This window comes from Rhagoletis pomonella, unplaced genomic scaffold (assembly GCF_013731165.1).
Source record: "Rhagoletis pomonella isolate Grant_MI unplaced genomic scaffold, Rhpom_1.0 Rhpom_scaffold_00004, whole genome shotgun sequence".
In the NCBI taxonomy this organism is placed as follows: domain Eukaryota; kingdom Metazoa; phylum Arthropoda; class Insecta; order Diptera; family Tephritidae; genus Rhagoletis; species Rhagoletis pomonella.
In genome coordinates, this window is record NW_023458558.1 from 26951493 (window position 1) to 26970789 (window position 19297).

Below are 19297 nucleotides of genomic sequence, written 5' to 3' on the forward strand. Positions count from 1 at the left end.
CATGACATGGTCGTGACATGACCATTCCTAAGTGCAATATTCCTAAGCGCAATAATCAAAATACATATCAGATCTCGTTGAACTTGTTCACTTATAAGACAAATACTTTTCTGCCTATATAGCATTTACATAGCATGTATATATGTGGCACTTCAAATATACTGGCAAGGCCAAATTACAGTAAAATACTGCTAATGTGAACATTTTTCCATTTATTTGTAATATTGCCAATTGGGAAAACTATGTTTTAGATCAGGCAATTGAAATACGAAGGGGTTTTAGTTATATCAGCAATTTTGTATCTAAAAATTTTCAATTTCTTAGGTGAACACCAACTATGAACACAAACAAAAACTATATTTTATTTGAACTTATTTTACTTTTCCTACATCAGGGGAAACATTTTTTAAGGACGTAATTCAAATTCGTAGCCGTCAAACTTCTGTAAGATTTTGCGTTCTTACGGGTACAGAAAAATACAAAATATTATAAAAAATATAACTGTACGAGATTTTTCACTGGGCAAATTTAATTAGGTGCATACAAATGCAGCGTTTGCGCTGACGAAGGCATGTTGTACGCATAGATGATGAGGCTAGAGTGAAAAGGACTTAACCGCTGTTAAGAAAAAACCCTTTTCTATATTTTTTTGGGATGTTGCTTTGACCAGGGCTTGAACCCAGGTGCTAATGAGTGAAAGCGCGCACTGCTTACCACTACACCACAGCGGCCGACCCGCCGGTATACAATTTCTTTTAATGCGGAATACGAATCAGAGCAAAATTATCTATGTCACGATTTTCTGAAAGCTGTATAGTGATGTAGATGTGTATGTGGGAATGTTCTGATAAGCCATTACCTTCATCTTATCAGTCTACGATTTTATGATACGTGAGCAATCACAAAGAATATGCTCTGAGCCCACAAATCCTGCAGTCCCTCAATACGGAAAGGCCCATTTTCTTCAAATGATACCTTAACTTTCGGTGTCCGGCCAGGTAGCTTGTAGGAGTTCTAAGACCCTCCCGGCTAAGTTCAAGGAGTCTCTCTGAGTTCCTCTTGGGAGAAGTTATGAATTTCTTTGATTGTCTCATTCCCCTTGAGTTCCGCTGGTGGGCAGCAATCCGAGATTATTCCCAACTCTTAAGCAGTTTTGCAGTCTATCTGTTAGATGTGCCGCAGAAAGGCTCAGGACCATGCAGGCGCATTTAAGCTCCTTGTTTTGCGAGACAGTCAGCACTTTCGTTGTCTTCAAACCCTTCATGCCCAGGGACCCACCACAGTGCCCCTCTGTTATGGGCTCTTAGGCTGTTGAGAAGAGTTTTACAACTGTCCACGAGCCTTGATGTCATTCCAGATGAGTCGTAAGGCCTTTAGTGCTGCCTGAATTTCCGGCATAATATATATTCTGGCTCCGTCTGTCCCTCTGCGAAGACATTCGCTAACACAGACTTCGATTGCGAAAACTTCCGCCTGGAATATGGTTGTGTATGGGTTCATTGGCATTTTCTGGAATTTTGGCCCAAGTACGCCTGCGCAAGTACTCCCGTCGATCATCCTCGATCCATCCGTATATCATAATTGGGACCCCTTGTCTGTCATAGATATTATCGCTTCACAGCAATCCCTTCCAGGAATTCTGGCCTTGTAGGGCTTGTGAAAGAATAATTTTGGTAGCATAAATTCTGTGAACTTGAAGTGGGAGCATCCAAAAATGACTTGAGAACCTCCAAGCGACCCCAAAGATCCCCACTCTTCATGCTGATTACATTGCCGACCCACCAGCAAGCCTCTATTTCAATCAAAATAGACTGATGCGCATAGCTCCTGTGATGGCGACGCACTCGCTTGCTTTGCTTTTGGCCACCAGACTAGTGCCGCATATGTAACAACGGGTTTCACAACCGTACTTTAAGTTCAGGTATTATACCCAAGTCCCTGGCAGGCATACAATGCCTTTGTAGCCTTGTTGGTAACGTTCGAGAGATGTGAGTTCCAATCGAGCCTCTTCTGCGAACTCAATTTCTGCTTCTCCCAAGGTGGGCCTAGTCAAGTTGACTTTCCTTATTTTGGTAAATGGGACAACGGTGGACTTCAGTTTGTTTTTTGATAGACCCCGGTCGGTAGCTCCTGTGCTGTAAGAGCAAAGCATAACCCTGGCTGTCTTGTATTGCAATCAACCTACATATACATTTGTTGCCCATACTACCAACGCATATCAAGATGCGATATATGGTTTAGGTGGTATACCCGGAGTGAACAACTTCGAGACCAAATGCCCAAAAAACAATAAAATCCGCTGGGCTAATGCTGCCACCCCTTCAATGTGCCCTATCTATATTTGCAGTTACTATAAAAATTATTTTTATTTCGAAAGCTAGTTCAGGTGGCTTCTATGTTCTACTTTTAAAATTTTTTATTTCTAAACGAAACACCCGGGCGGTAAATAGCATTTGTAGTAATTAAAATTCATTATTCAATATGCGATTCGTACGCCAGCTGCCATTTACACTATGTTTAAGTATGTAAGTCTTCCCATACTCTTTCTTTTAATGGCCAATTTCCAAAGTTCTCAATGCCATTACCATTAAGTACCAGTAACTGAACAGCTGAGCACCATTTCGCCGTCATTACTGATTGTAAACTCAATGTTGGTGCTTAAAAATTGATATCTCTGCCAACGACAACCAAACGGCAATATAAGAAATGTCTAACGATTATGGCGGCCAACTTTTACTTCGCTGTTAATTTGCTGCAATTAAGCAAATTAAAAATACACGCGAGAAGGTACCTATCTGCCACTCGAGCGTATGCACGTTATTGGTTTTTTTTTATTTAATTGCAAATTTCATTTCATTGGTTAGAGAAAATAAGGCAATTTTAGAGATTTTCATTCAGCCATTTAAAGGAGCGAAATCACTTTGAGAAAAAAAATGCCCAGCAGTACAAACGATTCAATTTAAATTTTAAAGGAGAAAATCCCAATTGGTCCATCATAACAGGAAAATGAAATGGACAGAAAGTAACTGCAGACGTGAAATGGTCTAAAGGAGCAGTAGTCAAACATCGAAGGTTGTAAGCAAAAAATACGAAAAGCGAAAAGAAACGGGCAAATAATCGTAGAAAAGGATGAAAAACGCATCAAAAAATGAAGATAAGAAAAGCAGCTTTTCAATGTAAAATAGCAGAACGATGGCAGCGGAAAGTGCGACCGATAATGAGAAGAAGAAACTCGCATAAGCAGCGAATGGAGAAGAAGCTTTTGATGCTGTCATGCGATCTGCATACAATTGTTTATACGTAGGAAAGGTACTGGACAGAATATTGTTGTTATTGGAAAGAGGATGTGAATGCTAAAGTGAAAGGCTTCGTCGAAGGCTTGTGGCTGGATGGAACTTACCCGTTTTATAAATGCAAAATAAAAGAGAAAATATAGCCCAAGTAAAGTGAGCTGAAAATGATATCGAGACCGAAGTTTCTGCAGACACAGTGCGTGTGATTGAGTAGGGTGAAGAGATATCTAGATTTGGGTAAGACAGGAAATGCAGCCCAATTAAATGTTTTGCAAAAAATGACAAGTAAGTTTTGGGAAAAGAGCGTGAAAAAAGAAGATATCAAATTTTTCGCTGTTTCTTTTTCTCAAACAAATAGATAAGCAAAGGCTTACAGCTCTGCTGTGATAGCGAAACAATTGTACTGTTATATGATTTAGGCAAGTTGTCAAACAGGTCTTTTACGACTAGATTTATTTAGTTTGCTGTACCTTTTATTTACTTGCAAAAAGAGCCAATGAAGAAAATTAAATGGTGGAAAGGAGCAATGGTGCTTGCGACTTTAAAATTAAACCGAGGCATGTTATGTGGTATGTTATTGAGAGAAGAATTTGGAAAAATTATTAAATACATACATATGATGATATTTCCTAGTAATTTTCTAGTTCTATATCGGCGAAAAAATTGTTCAGTTTTCTAATTGCTGCAAAATTAGGAAAATAAAACTTCCAGAATTTATATCATTGCGAAGGTACATGTTTTCTTACTGGCGTAAATTTTTCTAGATAAGCCTATATTTTTGTGCCGGAAAGGTACTTGGTCTAGATGGTCGAGGTATTATTGGTTTAAATTTTTGCCACAGAAATAAAATCTAAATATTTTCGAGGCATAGCATAACAAGCTATAGTAGATACTTTTTCCCCATGAACTCAGGCCGACATTTTAATAAACATATGAGCTCCTTTGAATTGAAAAACAATCATAGCAAAAACACATGGTTTTGAGCACACATCGTACTACATAATCAGGCCACTTAAGCACCTCTAGAAAAACAAGACTGTTGACAGTGTAAAGTTAAAAGTTTTTTTTTACAGGTATTATCCCTGGAAAGAATTCCAAAAACCAGGCGGAAATCAGGGGTTTGGTTCGATTACAGAGCGATAAAAACTAATCGAGGAGTGAAAGAAATCTCCTTTTATTGCCTTGGATTAGTTAAAAAATTTAGCTGATTAGGGTCAGAGTACACAGTGACAATGCATAAAACTGCGCAACTGATGAAATGGCAATGCCTTGTTACCTTGAATTCTTGTCGAAAACTGTGGACTATTTCTGTAAAATGGACTTACAGTCGGTATAGCAAGTGCTATACCACCCCAACATGCAAAGCCTCAAAGTCCTTCTGGAAGGGGGTCGACCGCGGCCAATCAAAGTAACTGCTGCAACTAACAAAGCCCTGTTCTTTGCTGCCTGGTTCCTTATCGGGAACTAAATAGCGCCATTCCCGGAAAATTCTTTAAGTGGTAAACAATGGTTATGTTTAAAAAATTTATAGACTTCTTACCCAAATTTTATGAATTTCATGTAGGCTAAATTTGATAGAACACATTCAAAACACATTCGTTCCTCATGAGCATTCTTTAGCGGCTGGAATATAAAGCTTTCTATGAACATATATACTTTTCTTATCAGCTCTACATAAATATTCTTATTATGAACAATGTCGAACCCTGCATGCAGGTCTTATAAGAGATATCTAATGATCGAATAAAGATGCAAAACTTGCATCGTTAAATAGCTATTAGATGTTTTTGGATCTGGGGTTATTATAATGGTAACAACAAACAAATCTAGTTCCCTTAAACGAAATCATTTTTTTTATGTTTCCTATAAGCGAACCTAAGAATGAGTAAACTTCTTTTGAATTCAGATCTCTATCTCTACACAGCAGCCTCAAGGCAAGACTCTGGCCATTATAAAAAAATATACAAAAGAAAAGTTTCGCTGTATCTGAGTTTGTAATTTTTCCGGTTTTTGGTTTACGTCGCCTGATTCATAAAAATGACTTGTAAAGTTAATTGATTTATATTGATTTTTTTTTCTGCGTTGACGGATTAAAACATTTTTCAATCAATTTGTGTGGTACTATGTGTGCATATAAATTTGTTACAAATATAATTAATTTCGCCTTATTCAGCGCGTAATTGCCATGATATTTCTTTTTTTTTTTTGTTGAGTCTGTCTGTAAAACCACAACATTAAAAGCCAATAATGAAGTGCAACTTCTCTTCCTTTCAGTTATTTTTCTTGTGGCATTTTTTTGCCTTTCATTAAACGTCTCAAAGAAAAGGGAAATTCGTATATGTGTAAGTACGAAGCCACCAAATACTTTGCCTTTGTTTCGCCGGAAAAAATGCCGCATCAAAGCTGCTACGCTGAAGTAAATTGATGGTTGCGGCACCGCAAATATGAGCTTCTTACGGTACAGACGAACACCTTTTAATTAAAATTATTGGCTTGCATAGAGCTTAGGAAAGTATATTAATTTTTCTTAAGCAGCTTTAAGCAAAAGGGTTAGGTCTTATTTAGATCGCATCTGGCAGCCCAAAGCTAAAATTCCTTGGACCTTTTTTGCTTTAGAATCTAAAGTTTAGATAGCAAGTTTTATTTTACCATTGTTGTTATTTTTTTTTAATATTTGCAGCGCTCGCCTGAGGTCAGAATGAACTTTTTTCAGATTCCCTGTGGAATTATTTTATATTGTAGGATTTATCACAGCACAATTGCGCATAATTAAGAAAAGGGCTTTTCGCCAACAGCTTTGCCAAAGTCGATTAAGTTTAAGTCGTTTGTAGAAATGTAATATGAAAAATATTTTAACACAGTTCAGTTTTTTTCTTCATTTGTTGTGCAATAAATCCCTAAGGTATACGAAAGGCATTTGTTAAGCGATTGGAGAATGATTAAATCATCAAACGGGCAAATCCTTTTGTGTTTTATTCACGGCACCCCAAGGCCTAGGGTAACTCTTATTAAGTAGCTAAGTATTTTGGCGAAAAAATGTGCCAAATAGGGAACTTTGATGCGTTTATCACAACAAACCAGCTGCTAATTTTGTTATCGGCAAAAAAAAATGGAAAGATAATCAATATCGACTGTATCCTTTGCGCTCCAATGTCACTTTCATGGGTGTGCTGGTCACATTTTTACAAGCTAGAAATGTATTAACCACTTGTAAATATGTTAGAATAAATGAGGCGCCACTGAGTGATTCTGGAAAGCTGTTGAAATAATAATAAACGTTTGTTTTGATTTTCATGTCATCGCTGCTCTTAACTGTTCCCACTTGTGTTATTATTTTTCGATAACGAATTTGCTGATAAGATAAGTGGCACATTTGTGCGCTTTCAATACTTCTGATACAATGAACTCGCCGATAAGCTTGGGCATATTATTTATACATATTTATGTACATTAGGTTGCATATTCTAAAAAAAAAAAAAAAAAAAAACTACTTATCTACCGGAATTATATTTTCAGACTTTTGCAAAATATTTCGGAAAGATTTACGTGAGTTGGAACTATTCGAAAAAAGTTTTTAAAAATACTTTTTTCTAATATATCACCTCAGACGATAGAAGTGTTGAAGCTTGAAAGGTTTGCATAAAAATTTTAAACAATTTTATCATTGGAATCCAAATAATTAACTTTTGGGAGGTATTTTCCGATCGGTCTAGCTTACGTAAATCTTAACTGTTTTCCGAAGTATTTCAAAATATAATAGATTTTATGATTCCGCTATTAAAACCGCTACGTTTTTTGTGACGCACCCTAATTTACATAAGTTTCGTTTGGTTGCTGGCGTCGTTTAAATGCACTACATCTAAATGTAAGCATATGCACATACATATATACATATGCATATAAATATTTACATTTATAGCCGGTTTCCCCAGCAATTTAAATGGAAAGTATTTTTTGATTTGCCGTCAATTTCCATTAAAAACTCAAAAAATTAAAATCATTTTTTTTTTTCACTTAAATTGCGTTCGTGAAATTGACTGTTAGAGCATGTGAAAAAAACTTAATTGCCGTGATGCATACGAAGAGTGGGAATATCAATATTAATTAATTTTTTATTTTGCTCGAGGTGACCATAAGTTCATATTTTTTGATAAGGTTTTAGTGCTTAGAAAAGAGGTCCAATTTCAAGTAGTCTTTTTTTTAACTGCAGTTCTCTAGAAAAATCACAAGAAATATTTTTCATTATTTCTTCGCTGTTCCTGCAAATATTCCTGGGTCATTCCCAAATGAATTTCTATTTTTTTATGGTGGTAAAAACGAAAAATCAAAAACATGAAAAAAAAGTTTAAGCAAAGAAACAATGCAAAAAGGGTTAACTGTTTGTGAATGGCGACCTCAACTTTTATTGTTTCATTCTATTTTTCCCTGAAAAATTTTATCAACATAAGCGTGGCTTTCTTTCATATTGTTGTCCCTCCGAATTTTCCAGAATGTAAAGTTTTTTTTTATTTTGCCGTTATACTAACATTAGCTTTCTTTGCTTGCCTAAGTGCATTGCTGTTAAGAAGCCCAAGAAGTTATTGATCGAAAGACATAAGAAATAACTTTATAAAAGCAATTACTTTTCTTTCTAAGTGAATTTATCATTGCTCCATGGTAAGTACGGCTAAATATTTCCTGAATATCACCCTAGGATGTTAAAATGTAAAAATTAGTTGATAATGTTACCATCAGATACTTAGTAGACAAAAGTCGAAAAGTCATCGAGTGAAATTCGTTTCTAGTCAACTTGAGGTGACTGAACTCGATGGCATAAAGTCGAGTTTTTTTAGCAAAAAAAAGAAGATTTTTGACTTAAGTCATATTCGAATTTTGCATTTCCAAACATAATAACTATTCTGGAGTACCCTAGTGCATACATGTATTTTGTGTATACAATAATTTAGTACCTAAATAAAGATTTATATGACTCACCAAACACTTTATCGATGGCGCGTGATGGATTAGCCAAATATAAATATTTGCTCATGATTTTTTACTTTTCCTCAAAATACAGCTTACTAAGTATTTATTTAAGAAGAAATAGAAAGCACTCTATAAGTAAGCACAAAAAAATTATGAATTTCAAATTCGAAGCCTTTCTCTCTCTCGTTATTTTAAAACTCTGACGCTTTAAGTTTTCTCAACTCTTTACACAAGTATTTCTCGTTCACCGACTTTGGCTTATCGCTTTAATTGATAAGAAAAATTGTGCACTTTTGATAAGGTATGCGAACGTATGAAACTTTTGAAATAAATATCGTCATCTATCTTTCTATTTCAGGCGGTAAAAAATAACTTAGTGCCGTTTTCACAGTGGGAGGTTAACTCAAATTCGGCAGTTAACTCTCAGTTTTTGTACTGAAAACCTGTAGTTAAATGCCGAATCAGAGTAAACTCATTACTGTAAAATCGGCCCTTAGTATAATGAAATGTAACCCTCTGTTTGCAATAACTAGCGGTAAAAAATTTACAACCGTTTTTAATTTAATGGATTTCCCACAGAATTTTCAGCACAGAATTACCTCTTGAGATTTGTTATTATACATGACATTTTTGGTTGGCCTACATATGTTCTAAAAGATGTGTAAAATGTATTACATTTTCCAAGCCCTGTTCCGTTCTTTCGAAAAATATTTAAGATTAACAAAAGGCTCGGCAAAAGAGAATTCAGGAACCCTTTACCATCATTTATTTTGATTTTATTGACTGTTAAAACAATTCGGTCTTATTTTATAATATTCATTGCAATGCCGGGGAAAAGACATGCTAAAGTAGCTACCCCACTAGCAAACCACACTGATGATCAGCGAGTGACCGAAAATGAAAATAGTCGTATTGGTACGCTCGAACTAGTACATCGGAGAGCGATTGAAAATTACTGACATGTGGATAGATATACATGGCAAAGAATGTATGTATGTATATAAGTTCTCCACTGATTTTCATGTTTCCCTTTTTTTGGACTAAGTCACAGCAAGGCGTGGCCGGGTAACTCTAGTTGTTCTTTTATGAAAAATTATAGATATTCTTTTGAGTTGCACGAGAACTTGTTACAAATTTTACCCATATGAGGAGAAAAGATATTTATACATCAACATCAGTTTAGTAGAATCTACTATTTTTACTCAAAACCAATAATTTCAGAAAATTGTGTATGCATAATTTCAACTTGGCAATGATAGTAAAATTTGTGAATTTCAACAAATATTTATAATCCTTTTCACTCATATATTATGAATGCAACTCCATATTCAAGTTGAAAAAAATTCAAAAGCTCAAAAATCATACTCTCTATTATTTTCGCCCCCATAATTAACCTTATGTTTCTCTTGCATCTAAAACCACACCCTTTAATGAAGATAAATCCCCAGAAGCTCAATTGCAGTTACCAAAACTAATTAGCCGAGCGAAAAACTAACATTTCGCCACAACCATATACTCATAGTACTACATTCGTAGTTAAGGTGAGATTTAATGCACCAAAAAAAAAATCTGCACTAGCGTTACCATCAAAAATGTGAAATGAAATAGAAACAAAAACAATTACCCCTTTAACGACACGACCAAAGTAGAATTTCTACACTGCACAATAGGTAGGTACTCGTATAGTAGAATAGTCTCGAGGGTGATTACCGCTGCGTTGCCACTATGATAGCATAATATTTGCGAAATCACTACTCTGATACATCTACCAAATAGCTCATGTGTGTGCAAGTATACACACCTATATATATATGCTATAGCAGCATATAATTTCTAATTGCTCCTAATAGAGTATGACGCGCAAAATTAAGCAATGAAAACGGTAATGTATACGCCATGTTGACTCCAATGCAGTGCATTCCGGATTTGTTTGCTGATTTTGTGCGCATGTATAGCACATATGTACATCAATATAAGTATGTATATATATATTGCACTTTTGTTAAATGCGGGAGATAAGCAGCTGTTTGGGAAGCAGAAAAAATGCAGATATGCACAACTTTCTTAGATACAATACTAAGTATGCAACCTTTATACGATTTTTGGTACGTTCACATTGGATAGTTCTTATTTCTATGCAGTTGACGTATACATTTATGTAAGTAGGCAGACTGCTGTTGCAGTTGTGTCGGAAAAGTACATACATACATGCGTGATATTCGCTCTACCAATATTTAAATTGCAAATAGACAAAACACGCTAGCATATGTACATTAGGGTGTTCCAAAAATGCATGTTAAAAAGTAAAGTCGGAATTTTTATGCCTCACCCCTAGGATAGTTCTATACCTGAAATAATATACCCCTATGTTTTTGTTTTGAAATAAAAAATATATAGAAGTCGCTCAAAGCGCTGAAGATTTTCCATATAATTTAAACTGGGAAAAACCACTTTTCATATAAATAGTCCTTAAAACTCAAAATCTTTCGATCAGAAAACTCTGGTTCTCTTAATAACACTTCCAATAATAATACCAAATAGCTTAATTAAGCATTTTTTAATACTAAAGATTTTTTATTACTCCACACATTGCATTTTTTGGGGCTTTCGGCAGACCTGTAAAATATAGTATCTAACTATGCACTTCAAACCCACGTTTTTATTACCTTCCGTTTATTAGCTCGGGATGTAACTATGTAATATTGATGCGCCTAAAAGATGCAGCGATTTCTATTCTCAAGTTACATGCCTGATGGCAGTACGAATGCCAATTATAATGGGGAGGTTTTAGTTTTTTAAACTATAATTTTTTTTTTAGAAAACAATTTGGTTTTAAAGGTAGGATAAATTCGAAAACCTATTTGAAAAAAATTTCCATAAATGAATTAAGTCAAATTATTTTTTAATAAAAACAAAAACAAATTCACTTTTAATTTAATCGTTTTGCAGTTCGCTGGTACATCTTTGTTAAGGCCCGCCGACAAAGTGTGCTTTTCAGGTGTTGATGAATTCGCGGTATTTGGCGCGAACAAATCGTTCACCAGAATGGCAAATTGGAATGTTGTAAAAGGCAATTCGCGAGTATTCAAAAGTAATGGAGAGATCCGCGAAGCTCGCAGACATGCAAGAAAAAGTCAATTGTACACACTAAGTGTGCAGTGAAATACATGCTTGTATGTGTGTGTGTTTTGTTGTTTTTTTTTTTAGAAAAAGGAATCAAGTATGCTGGCTTACAATTTGTCTACGCAACATTTTATTTACAATTTTCTTAATTGTATTTCAACGGAAGTTAGACTCGAGTGCCCGAAAAGCAACAAGAAACCAATCGAAACGCCTGATTTCTATTTGATTGGATAAAAGTAAAAAATTTACACATGCTGAAATACGCAACTAATAGCGCATGTACGAGACAGAAGAAACAAAGCCCTAAAACGCTTACTTTTTTTCGTATTATAAGTAAAATGAGCCGTTACTTATTTTAATTTCCACACGAGAAACATGAGACACACTTAAACCAATTTGTCGTCTAAGCTCTCGTTTTATATTTTTCTTGCTCTGGAATAAACAAATTTGCTGTGGTGAAACTATTTTCAATTAAAATATTTGTAGCGATTTGTGTTTTTTTGGGATCAACTTCAGCTAAACTTCTTAGCTGTCGGCATTGTTTTGTTCCTTGGATAATTTTCTCTTTTTGAGCTTTTAGTCTTAAAAGCAGTAACTTTGTTTTTACAGCAATTATTGTGTTGTCACAAGCGGACCTAGTTGTGGAAAAAACCGAATTTTTCCTTTACCAAAATATTTTCGGCTGATGTAAAAAATGATGAATATTTATTTAACCCAGCAAAACTACGAATACTACAGAAATTTAAATGGAATCGAATTGGGCGATGGCAATCGCTTACCCTTTCGCTTCAAGAAGGCATTATTTTAACATGGGCCATGGGTCATTGGCCGTGAGCCCTTACCCGCAGCATTACCTACGAACGGAAAGAGAACGCGTGGATAAACAGATTCCAGAGAAGCGAACAAAGAATGCTTTCGAGATAAACTAATGTAGAATGCCTAGATAAGTATGTACATACTTATGTTTGTATTAAAGGATTAAATGGCAAGCATTCTACCTGCACAAAAACTTGTGGACATTCCTGAGGTCCACGAATAAAAAATCGGAATATCGATACCTGAGTGAAAGGTCGTTCTATCTCGGCAGCCAGTTTGAAAACAAACGCCCTATCTCAAACCCGATTCAAAAACGCCCTATATCAGCTGAAAATGTGCTGAGATAAAGCGTTTTTGAATCAAAAGCTGAGATATGGCGTTCTTAAACCAAATTTTGAGTAGGGCGTTCTTGAAAAGTTTTCTGAGATAGGAAATCTGAATCTGAAATGGTGAAATATAAAGACCTCTGAATTTATGAGATAGGAAAAAAGTGCTTCTAAACAATATTTAAATATCTCGGGCTTGTTTTGAGTGCTTCCTCAAGCCTAACTTAAGTACCCATTGGTGTATTTAAATGTTTGTTATAAGGATGACAACTACGATACATACATATAATTTCATTTTCGAACTTAACTATATATAAGAGTTTCAAATTGTACCTATATATGTACATGCATCTGTATGCATGTTTTTTTTTTTTTAATAACACATTTAGTTCTTGCAATCTCTTTCCCAAATAACTAAATGAAGCATTTTTGAGCTAACCAATCAGTTTAGAGAAATTTAATTAAAATCATAAAATTCTTTTGTTTCTCAAGACAAATCATTATTTAATTGGAATTTGTGAATGGTTACGACTTTCCAGCGAAATTTACTTAGTTTAAGAGCACAAATCAATAAATAATAGGCAGCTATTGAATCCAATCTAAATTACTGTTTTAATAAAAATACTAAAATTTTTCTAGCACTTACACACATGTGTTCATAATTATGTATATACATTAGGGTGGTCCAAAAACAGTAAAGTAGGAATTGTAATGCCTTTCCCCCCCTGGGATTGTTTTATATGGAAAAAAAGTATACCCGTTTTTTTATTTTGAAATCAAAAAATAATTAGAGGTCGCTCAAAACGCTCAAAGTTTTCTATGTACTTTTATATGGGGGAAAAAAACTTTTCATAGAAATGGTATAGAATTCTTGAAAGTCAATATTTTTCGATCTGAGAACTCTGGTTCTCTTCAGGAGACTTTCAAGAATAATACCCAATTGTTTATTTAACCATTGTTTAATACTAACGATTTTTTATTGTTTGCCCCATTGCATTTTTCGGGGTTTTTGTGGATTTTGGCGGACCTATAAATAATAGTAGCGATGAACAAATGGTTAAATAATCAATGGGGTGTTATTATTGCTAATCTCCTGCAGATGAACGTAGCTTTCCAATCGAATAATATTGATTTTTAAGAATTCTATACCATTTCTACGAAAGGTAGTTTTTTCCTCATATAAAATACATGGAAAACTTTGGGCGCTTTGAGCGACCTCTAAATAGTTTTTGATTTCAAAATAAAAAAATTGGGATATGTTTTTTTTCGGAATACAACAATCCTAGGGGGTGAGAACATGAAAATTCCGACTTTACTTTTTCACATGCATTTTTGGACCACCCTAATATACATAGGTTTAAACCGAATTTCTTAATAATTACATGAAAAAACTTTTAGCAAACTTTCATAATATGTATATATTAACAACTTAAAATTTTGCATTTTTGAAATTATGTACTAAAAATGTACACAGAGCTTGCTTGTATTTACCTCTCACCAAAAGCTGGAGCAAATTTTGGCTATAATTTGTTAAAAAAAAAACCCAAGGTAAAGTCGCCCTTGCCCATATGATAATCATGCGCTAGGAAATAGTTTTTCGCATTTTCTAAAAAACGTATTATTTTGAGTTGTGACTCTTTTGAAGACGGTATGCGATATTTCTTACACATTTATTATTTATTCACTTTTTGGACTTCTTTCAAGGGTTGAATTCATTTTACTTAACCTTTTTTTTGCTCCAGACATTCCAACATTCACCGCAAAACGCATTCGACAAGAACTTTTATGCCAGTTTCCTTGTTTCTCAAATTCAAAGTCATTAATGGCACCTTATCCAAGCAGCGCGTCAGCTGTGATGACGGAGGCTGAGGAAAATGCGAATGCCATGCGGCCGGAAGGATTGTCGCTGCTACCTACCGCCTGCACTATGTCAAAGGAATTTAATAAACACCAGCAGAGTTCTATGAGTATATCTCATTCCCTTTGCATTTATAAAATTTTTCATTTAATTCTTATTTTTTGTTTTAACTAAAGAACATCATGACAAAAATGCAAATGCCTTGCCAACAGTATGCGGCAAGCATAATAGCCGCGTGGAAAGGGAGTGAAGAGTAAGTCAATGGGTGAGCAGCAGCGATGGCCTATTTTCGCTGTAGAAGCGTTGGCTCTTTGTCGAAATATGCTTGGCGACAAAGCCACAAAATAAAGGCAGTGTAAATACTCGTAGTACGAATACAACTTGCGTATACAAAAGAATGCAAACAAGAATCAAGAACTTCAGTAATTTCTCAACCACAGAATGCAAGGACAAACATTTGCTGCGGAAAGGTACAAAAACAAAAGTATGAAAAGGAAATTTTAGAAAATGCGCAAAGGTGAGGTGAGAATTGCGTAGAAAAGAAGATCAAATATGCAGAATGGCGGTAAAGCATACCTTTAGGCATGTTAGCCGGATTGTGGACACGCAGTTATTTAAACAAATGAACAATAGGCTTGGACAAAGCAGCTGAATGTCAGCTCACGGACAAGCTGTGCAAAATTGTTTGATGAGTACGTGGCGGCCAGCCAGAATGATGCTATACAACTTTTTATTGTTCAAGAGGCATAGAAAAGTGACGATTAAAATTCAAACACGTGCTACAAATGGGTTATCAACGCTTAGGAATTTGCATCCATCAAAGGAGATCGCTTGATAATAAGCAGTACTGAATGCAAAAATGATGTGCGCGCCGAATAAATGGAATAAAACAATTCATAATAACACTCGTTTGATGCACGCTGTTAAGAGCTATGCTATCAAATGCTATAGCTGCTCCTCATTGTGATACTTCTGAATTAATTGAAATTTATATTGAATTTTTAAACAACTGGCAATGCTCTTCACAAATATAAATAAAAAATGAAGCCTTCTTAAACTCTTTCCGATTGACACCAATGTACATATGTACACGAATGCGGTAAATTATAAAAAAAGAAAATATTCCGCCATTTTGAATATTGAAATTCTGCGGGTAAAACATTAGAATCCGTCTTGGTCTAATATTTAACAACTGTTTTAACAAACTGATTGACAAATTCAAATTTGCCCGTTTACGGACCACGGTGCGTCTGAACCAAGACTAAATGAAAGGTTGCCAGACATTAGATAATCTCGCAAATTTTAAAAGTATGTATATCGTTTCTAGCAAGCCGAATTTATACAAGGTGGTGTTATTGGCGAATTTAGATTACAACAACGACAACCAAAGTTTACATGTATTTTGTTTTTTGCTTTTGATGGGTGTGCTGTCAAATCAGTAAAAGCAAAACCAAAATACGTGTAAGGCGAAGAAATAAGCTGATTTTACAACACCACCTTGTATAAATTCGCCTTGGTTTCCGATTTCCGGTTTCAAAAATCAAAATCTTACATTGATTTTACAATTTTAATTTATACACTTATATTTTATATACATCAGGGTGGTCCAAAAAAAGGCAAGTCAAAATTTCGATGCACTCACCGCTTAGGATTGTTCTTTACCGAAAAAATATACCCCTGTTTTTTATCCTGAAATCAAAAAATAGTTTGAGGTCGAAGACTCTGTTTCTCTTCAGGAGACTACCGTTAATAAATAATACCTAATTTTTTATTTAACCATTTTCTATTGCTAACTGATTTTATAGGTCCCCCATAAACCAAACAAATGAAATGCTTTCACTAAAAAAATGTGTTCTGGCGTTTCCTCACCCATCTCATAGAAACGACAGACGCCCGTGTCTGAAAGATTAATTTTAAAGAGGTTATAACGCAAGGAACAATTCCCCGTGAAGTTTCCGTTCGAGTGTTCGAAAGTCCTCCCTCCCTAGAGTTGTGAGCTTTTCTGAAGCTTCTTGTGATGGACAAATAAACCGCTTAGCTTGTCTTTACCCCGAGTATACACTGCAGTGCCGTGCGTGGGCTTTGCTGAATCCAGAAAAGGGTTTCAGGCAATGGAATATTGTGGTAGCTCCGTTCATTGCCATCGTGGCCCTTATGCCCCATCATTCAGCCAGAAATGCTGTGTTCTTGATTCCAAGAGCATATAGGGCGCTGAGGCAGCAGCGCTAGCAAGGCAGCCTGACTGTCTGACATAATGTAGATGTTTTTAGAAGCTGTGCCTGCTTGAAAAACTGGGTAACTGCCCATTGTCATCGATCTTTTAAAATTCGGCGCACAAATTTACCAGATGCAGTTTTTCCATCTTCAAATTTTGATCCGTAAGTTAATCTCTGGACTCTCTCTCTATTATGATTATGATAAGGGTGCTACATAACAAGAGAATTGAGTACATCAGTAGGACGGGTCCGCATAGTATCTGTTATGCCAATGCACATTATTTGGTGCAGTTTGTTTAGTTTTTGTGCCATCAGTTGTTTGTGTTGCTTTAGTCCACCATACCAAGAAAGCGTAGGCGACTATCGGCTTCACAACCGTGTCAAATGGCCAGTAGGTCACTTTAGGGGAGGGCCCCAAGTTTTCCCAAAAGGTTCTCATCGCTTTGTTAATTGTCCTCGTCAGGCTATGAGAGGCAGTCTTATTGGATTTGCCTGGTTCACAGTTGGTTTTTTTTTCAAAAGTTGTCCCGTTAGGTTGACTTCGCTGACGTGTTCATCCAAGATTTTCCCCACGCCTTTAAGGAGAAAGCAGCTGAGGCTAACTGATCTGTAGGATGAAGGCATTTGCTCAGGTTTACTTGCCTTCAGTAAAAAAACGACCTTTACCTCTGTCCATCTACTGGGAATAGCATAGTAAAAAGTATAATATGTATTATAAAAAAATTGAATACAAATTTTCCAAGTCACTTTTCTCGAAAATCTCTGTATGTATGATTTTCATTTCTGAGATTTTAGAAAGTAGAAACAATACACTTTTAAGATTTGCAAGATTGTCTCATGTCCTCTCTCTTTTATTTTGCTAGTGCATTTCTTACCCTTCCTCGAGAAGAATTTTTATATATTCATGACAAGCGAGCTTAGTGATATTTGCTTGTAACGATTGCAATCACTTAAGCCCGTAGTTCTTGCACAAATTCTGGTTTTTGCTACAAAAAAAAAAAAAAATACCTAAGCACAAAAAAAAGCCAGTAGCAGAAACAATGGAAAAAGTTAAGACTGCCAGAGTTTTGCTGAGTAGGCAGATGGAATGTCAATTTCACACATTAAAGGACCATAACTCCGACAGCTTGATGTTGAAGTGGCATCCAACAGCGCAATGTAGTAGGACACGCACGTTCAACTGATTGTGAGTCAGCTCATATCCTACACAAATATACACAAAGCGGCCAAACAAACATATGTACATGTGGATATGTATGTACTATGTGTGTGCATCAGGGTGGTAAAAAAAATAGGAATTTTAATGCTCTCAGCTCCAAGGATCGTTCTTTGCAGAAAAAAATTATACCCCTGTTTTTTTTGAAGTAAAAAAAAAAACATTTTGAAATCGCTCAAAGTTTTGCATGGTGTTTGTATGGGAAAAAACGAATATTGGTTAAAATTTTATGGCATTCTTGAATCGGAAAACTTCGCTTCTCATCAGTAGACTTCCGGCAACAATACTCAATTGTTTCTTAAACCATTTCCTTTTGTTAGCTAATTTTTATAGGACCCTTAAAACCTCAAAAGGGTACCCTAATCCATTTTTTGCGGTTTTTAGGAGACCCTTAAAAAATATTTAGGCATAGAAAATGGTTAAATAAATCATTGGACATTTTTCACAAGCACTTTGGACCACCCTAGTGTGCACATATACTGGCAATTGTTATGTGAGACATGCTGTCAAGTGAATTAATATCCTGCATGTACATACCTATTCACATATTGTAGTAGAAGTTTTCACAGAGTGGCAGATGAGAGCGATGAGCATTGGTGCCACATTCCGTGACTTGACATACATAAATTTACACAGAATTTAAATGCACACAGCCATACATACATATGTATTTGCCAAATAGTACTAACATCCACGCAATGCATACCAATAGCAGTCTGCATGTACATTGATATGTATGTTCTTGTATAGAAGTGCGAATGTGTGAAAATAAATGCGGAAATGTACGCAAATATATTTTAGTATTAAAGGAAGTATTTCGTTTTATTTTAATAGCTGTTAATGGTTGCTGGATGATAATGGGAGGGGGGATTTTAATTAAACAGTTGTGTGAAGTGACAATCGGAAGCAACTTTCAAAGAATGTGAGACAAGAAAGACACATTTCCAAGCTTGTATTTGACAGCATCAAACAATGACAAAAGTCAGCTAAAAACATTTTAGCCGAGTGTATCAAGTGCTAAATGCAAAATATGCCCTGAACTAAGAACTTTCTTTACGAAAACTCAACGACATTTGATAGATTTCAGAGAAGCGTTTTTCATGCGATAAGGCCCATTTTAAATGAACATAAAAGATATACAACAACGGGAAGTTTTAAACCCGCAACGGCTTGCTGATAATGACAACACTTTTCATTGAACAAAATATGTTGCTAAAAGGGCAAAGGATATGAGAATCTATGATCTTCCAGTTTTCGAAACTCATTTTAAGTTAAGTTGAACTGCTACTTTCATACGAAGTTTGTGCTGCGCTATGGTAGAGAAGAACAAAATACTTTCGTCCACAAGTTGGAGTACTTGCTATCTTTACTGCTATGGAACAGAGCTGTCGATGCACTGCTTGACGAGCTAAGTAATGTTGGCTTAACTTTCCAGGGAAACGCTGATATCATTGTAATAAATAAAACTTATGAACGCAACCAAA

General features: G+C 35.4%; 1 protein-coding gene across 2 annotated transcripts in view; it reads right to left on the reverse strand.

Moving 5' to 3' along the window:
• LOC118737364 (complexin) overlaps window positions 1-19297 on the reverse strand; it is a 126156-nt gene that overhangs the window by 97125 nt on the left and 9734 nt on the right. Inside the window, exon 1 of one of the 2 annotated variants that reach the window (XM_036467814.1) lies at window positions 8268-8409. The exons of the other annotated variant lie outside the window; for it this stretch is intronic. Coding sequence (XP_036323707.1) covers window positions 8268-8322 — 55 coding nt within the window. The 5' untranslated portion in view covers window positions 8323-8409. Of the gene's footprint in view, window positions 1-8267; window positions 8410-19297 lie in introns of those variants that run through there. 2 annotated transcript variants of the gene reach the window in all.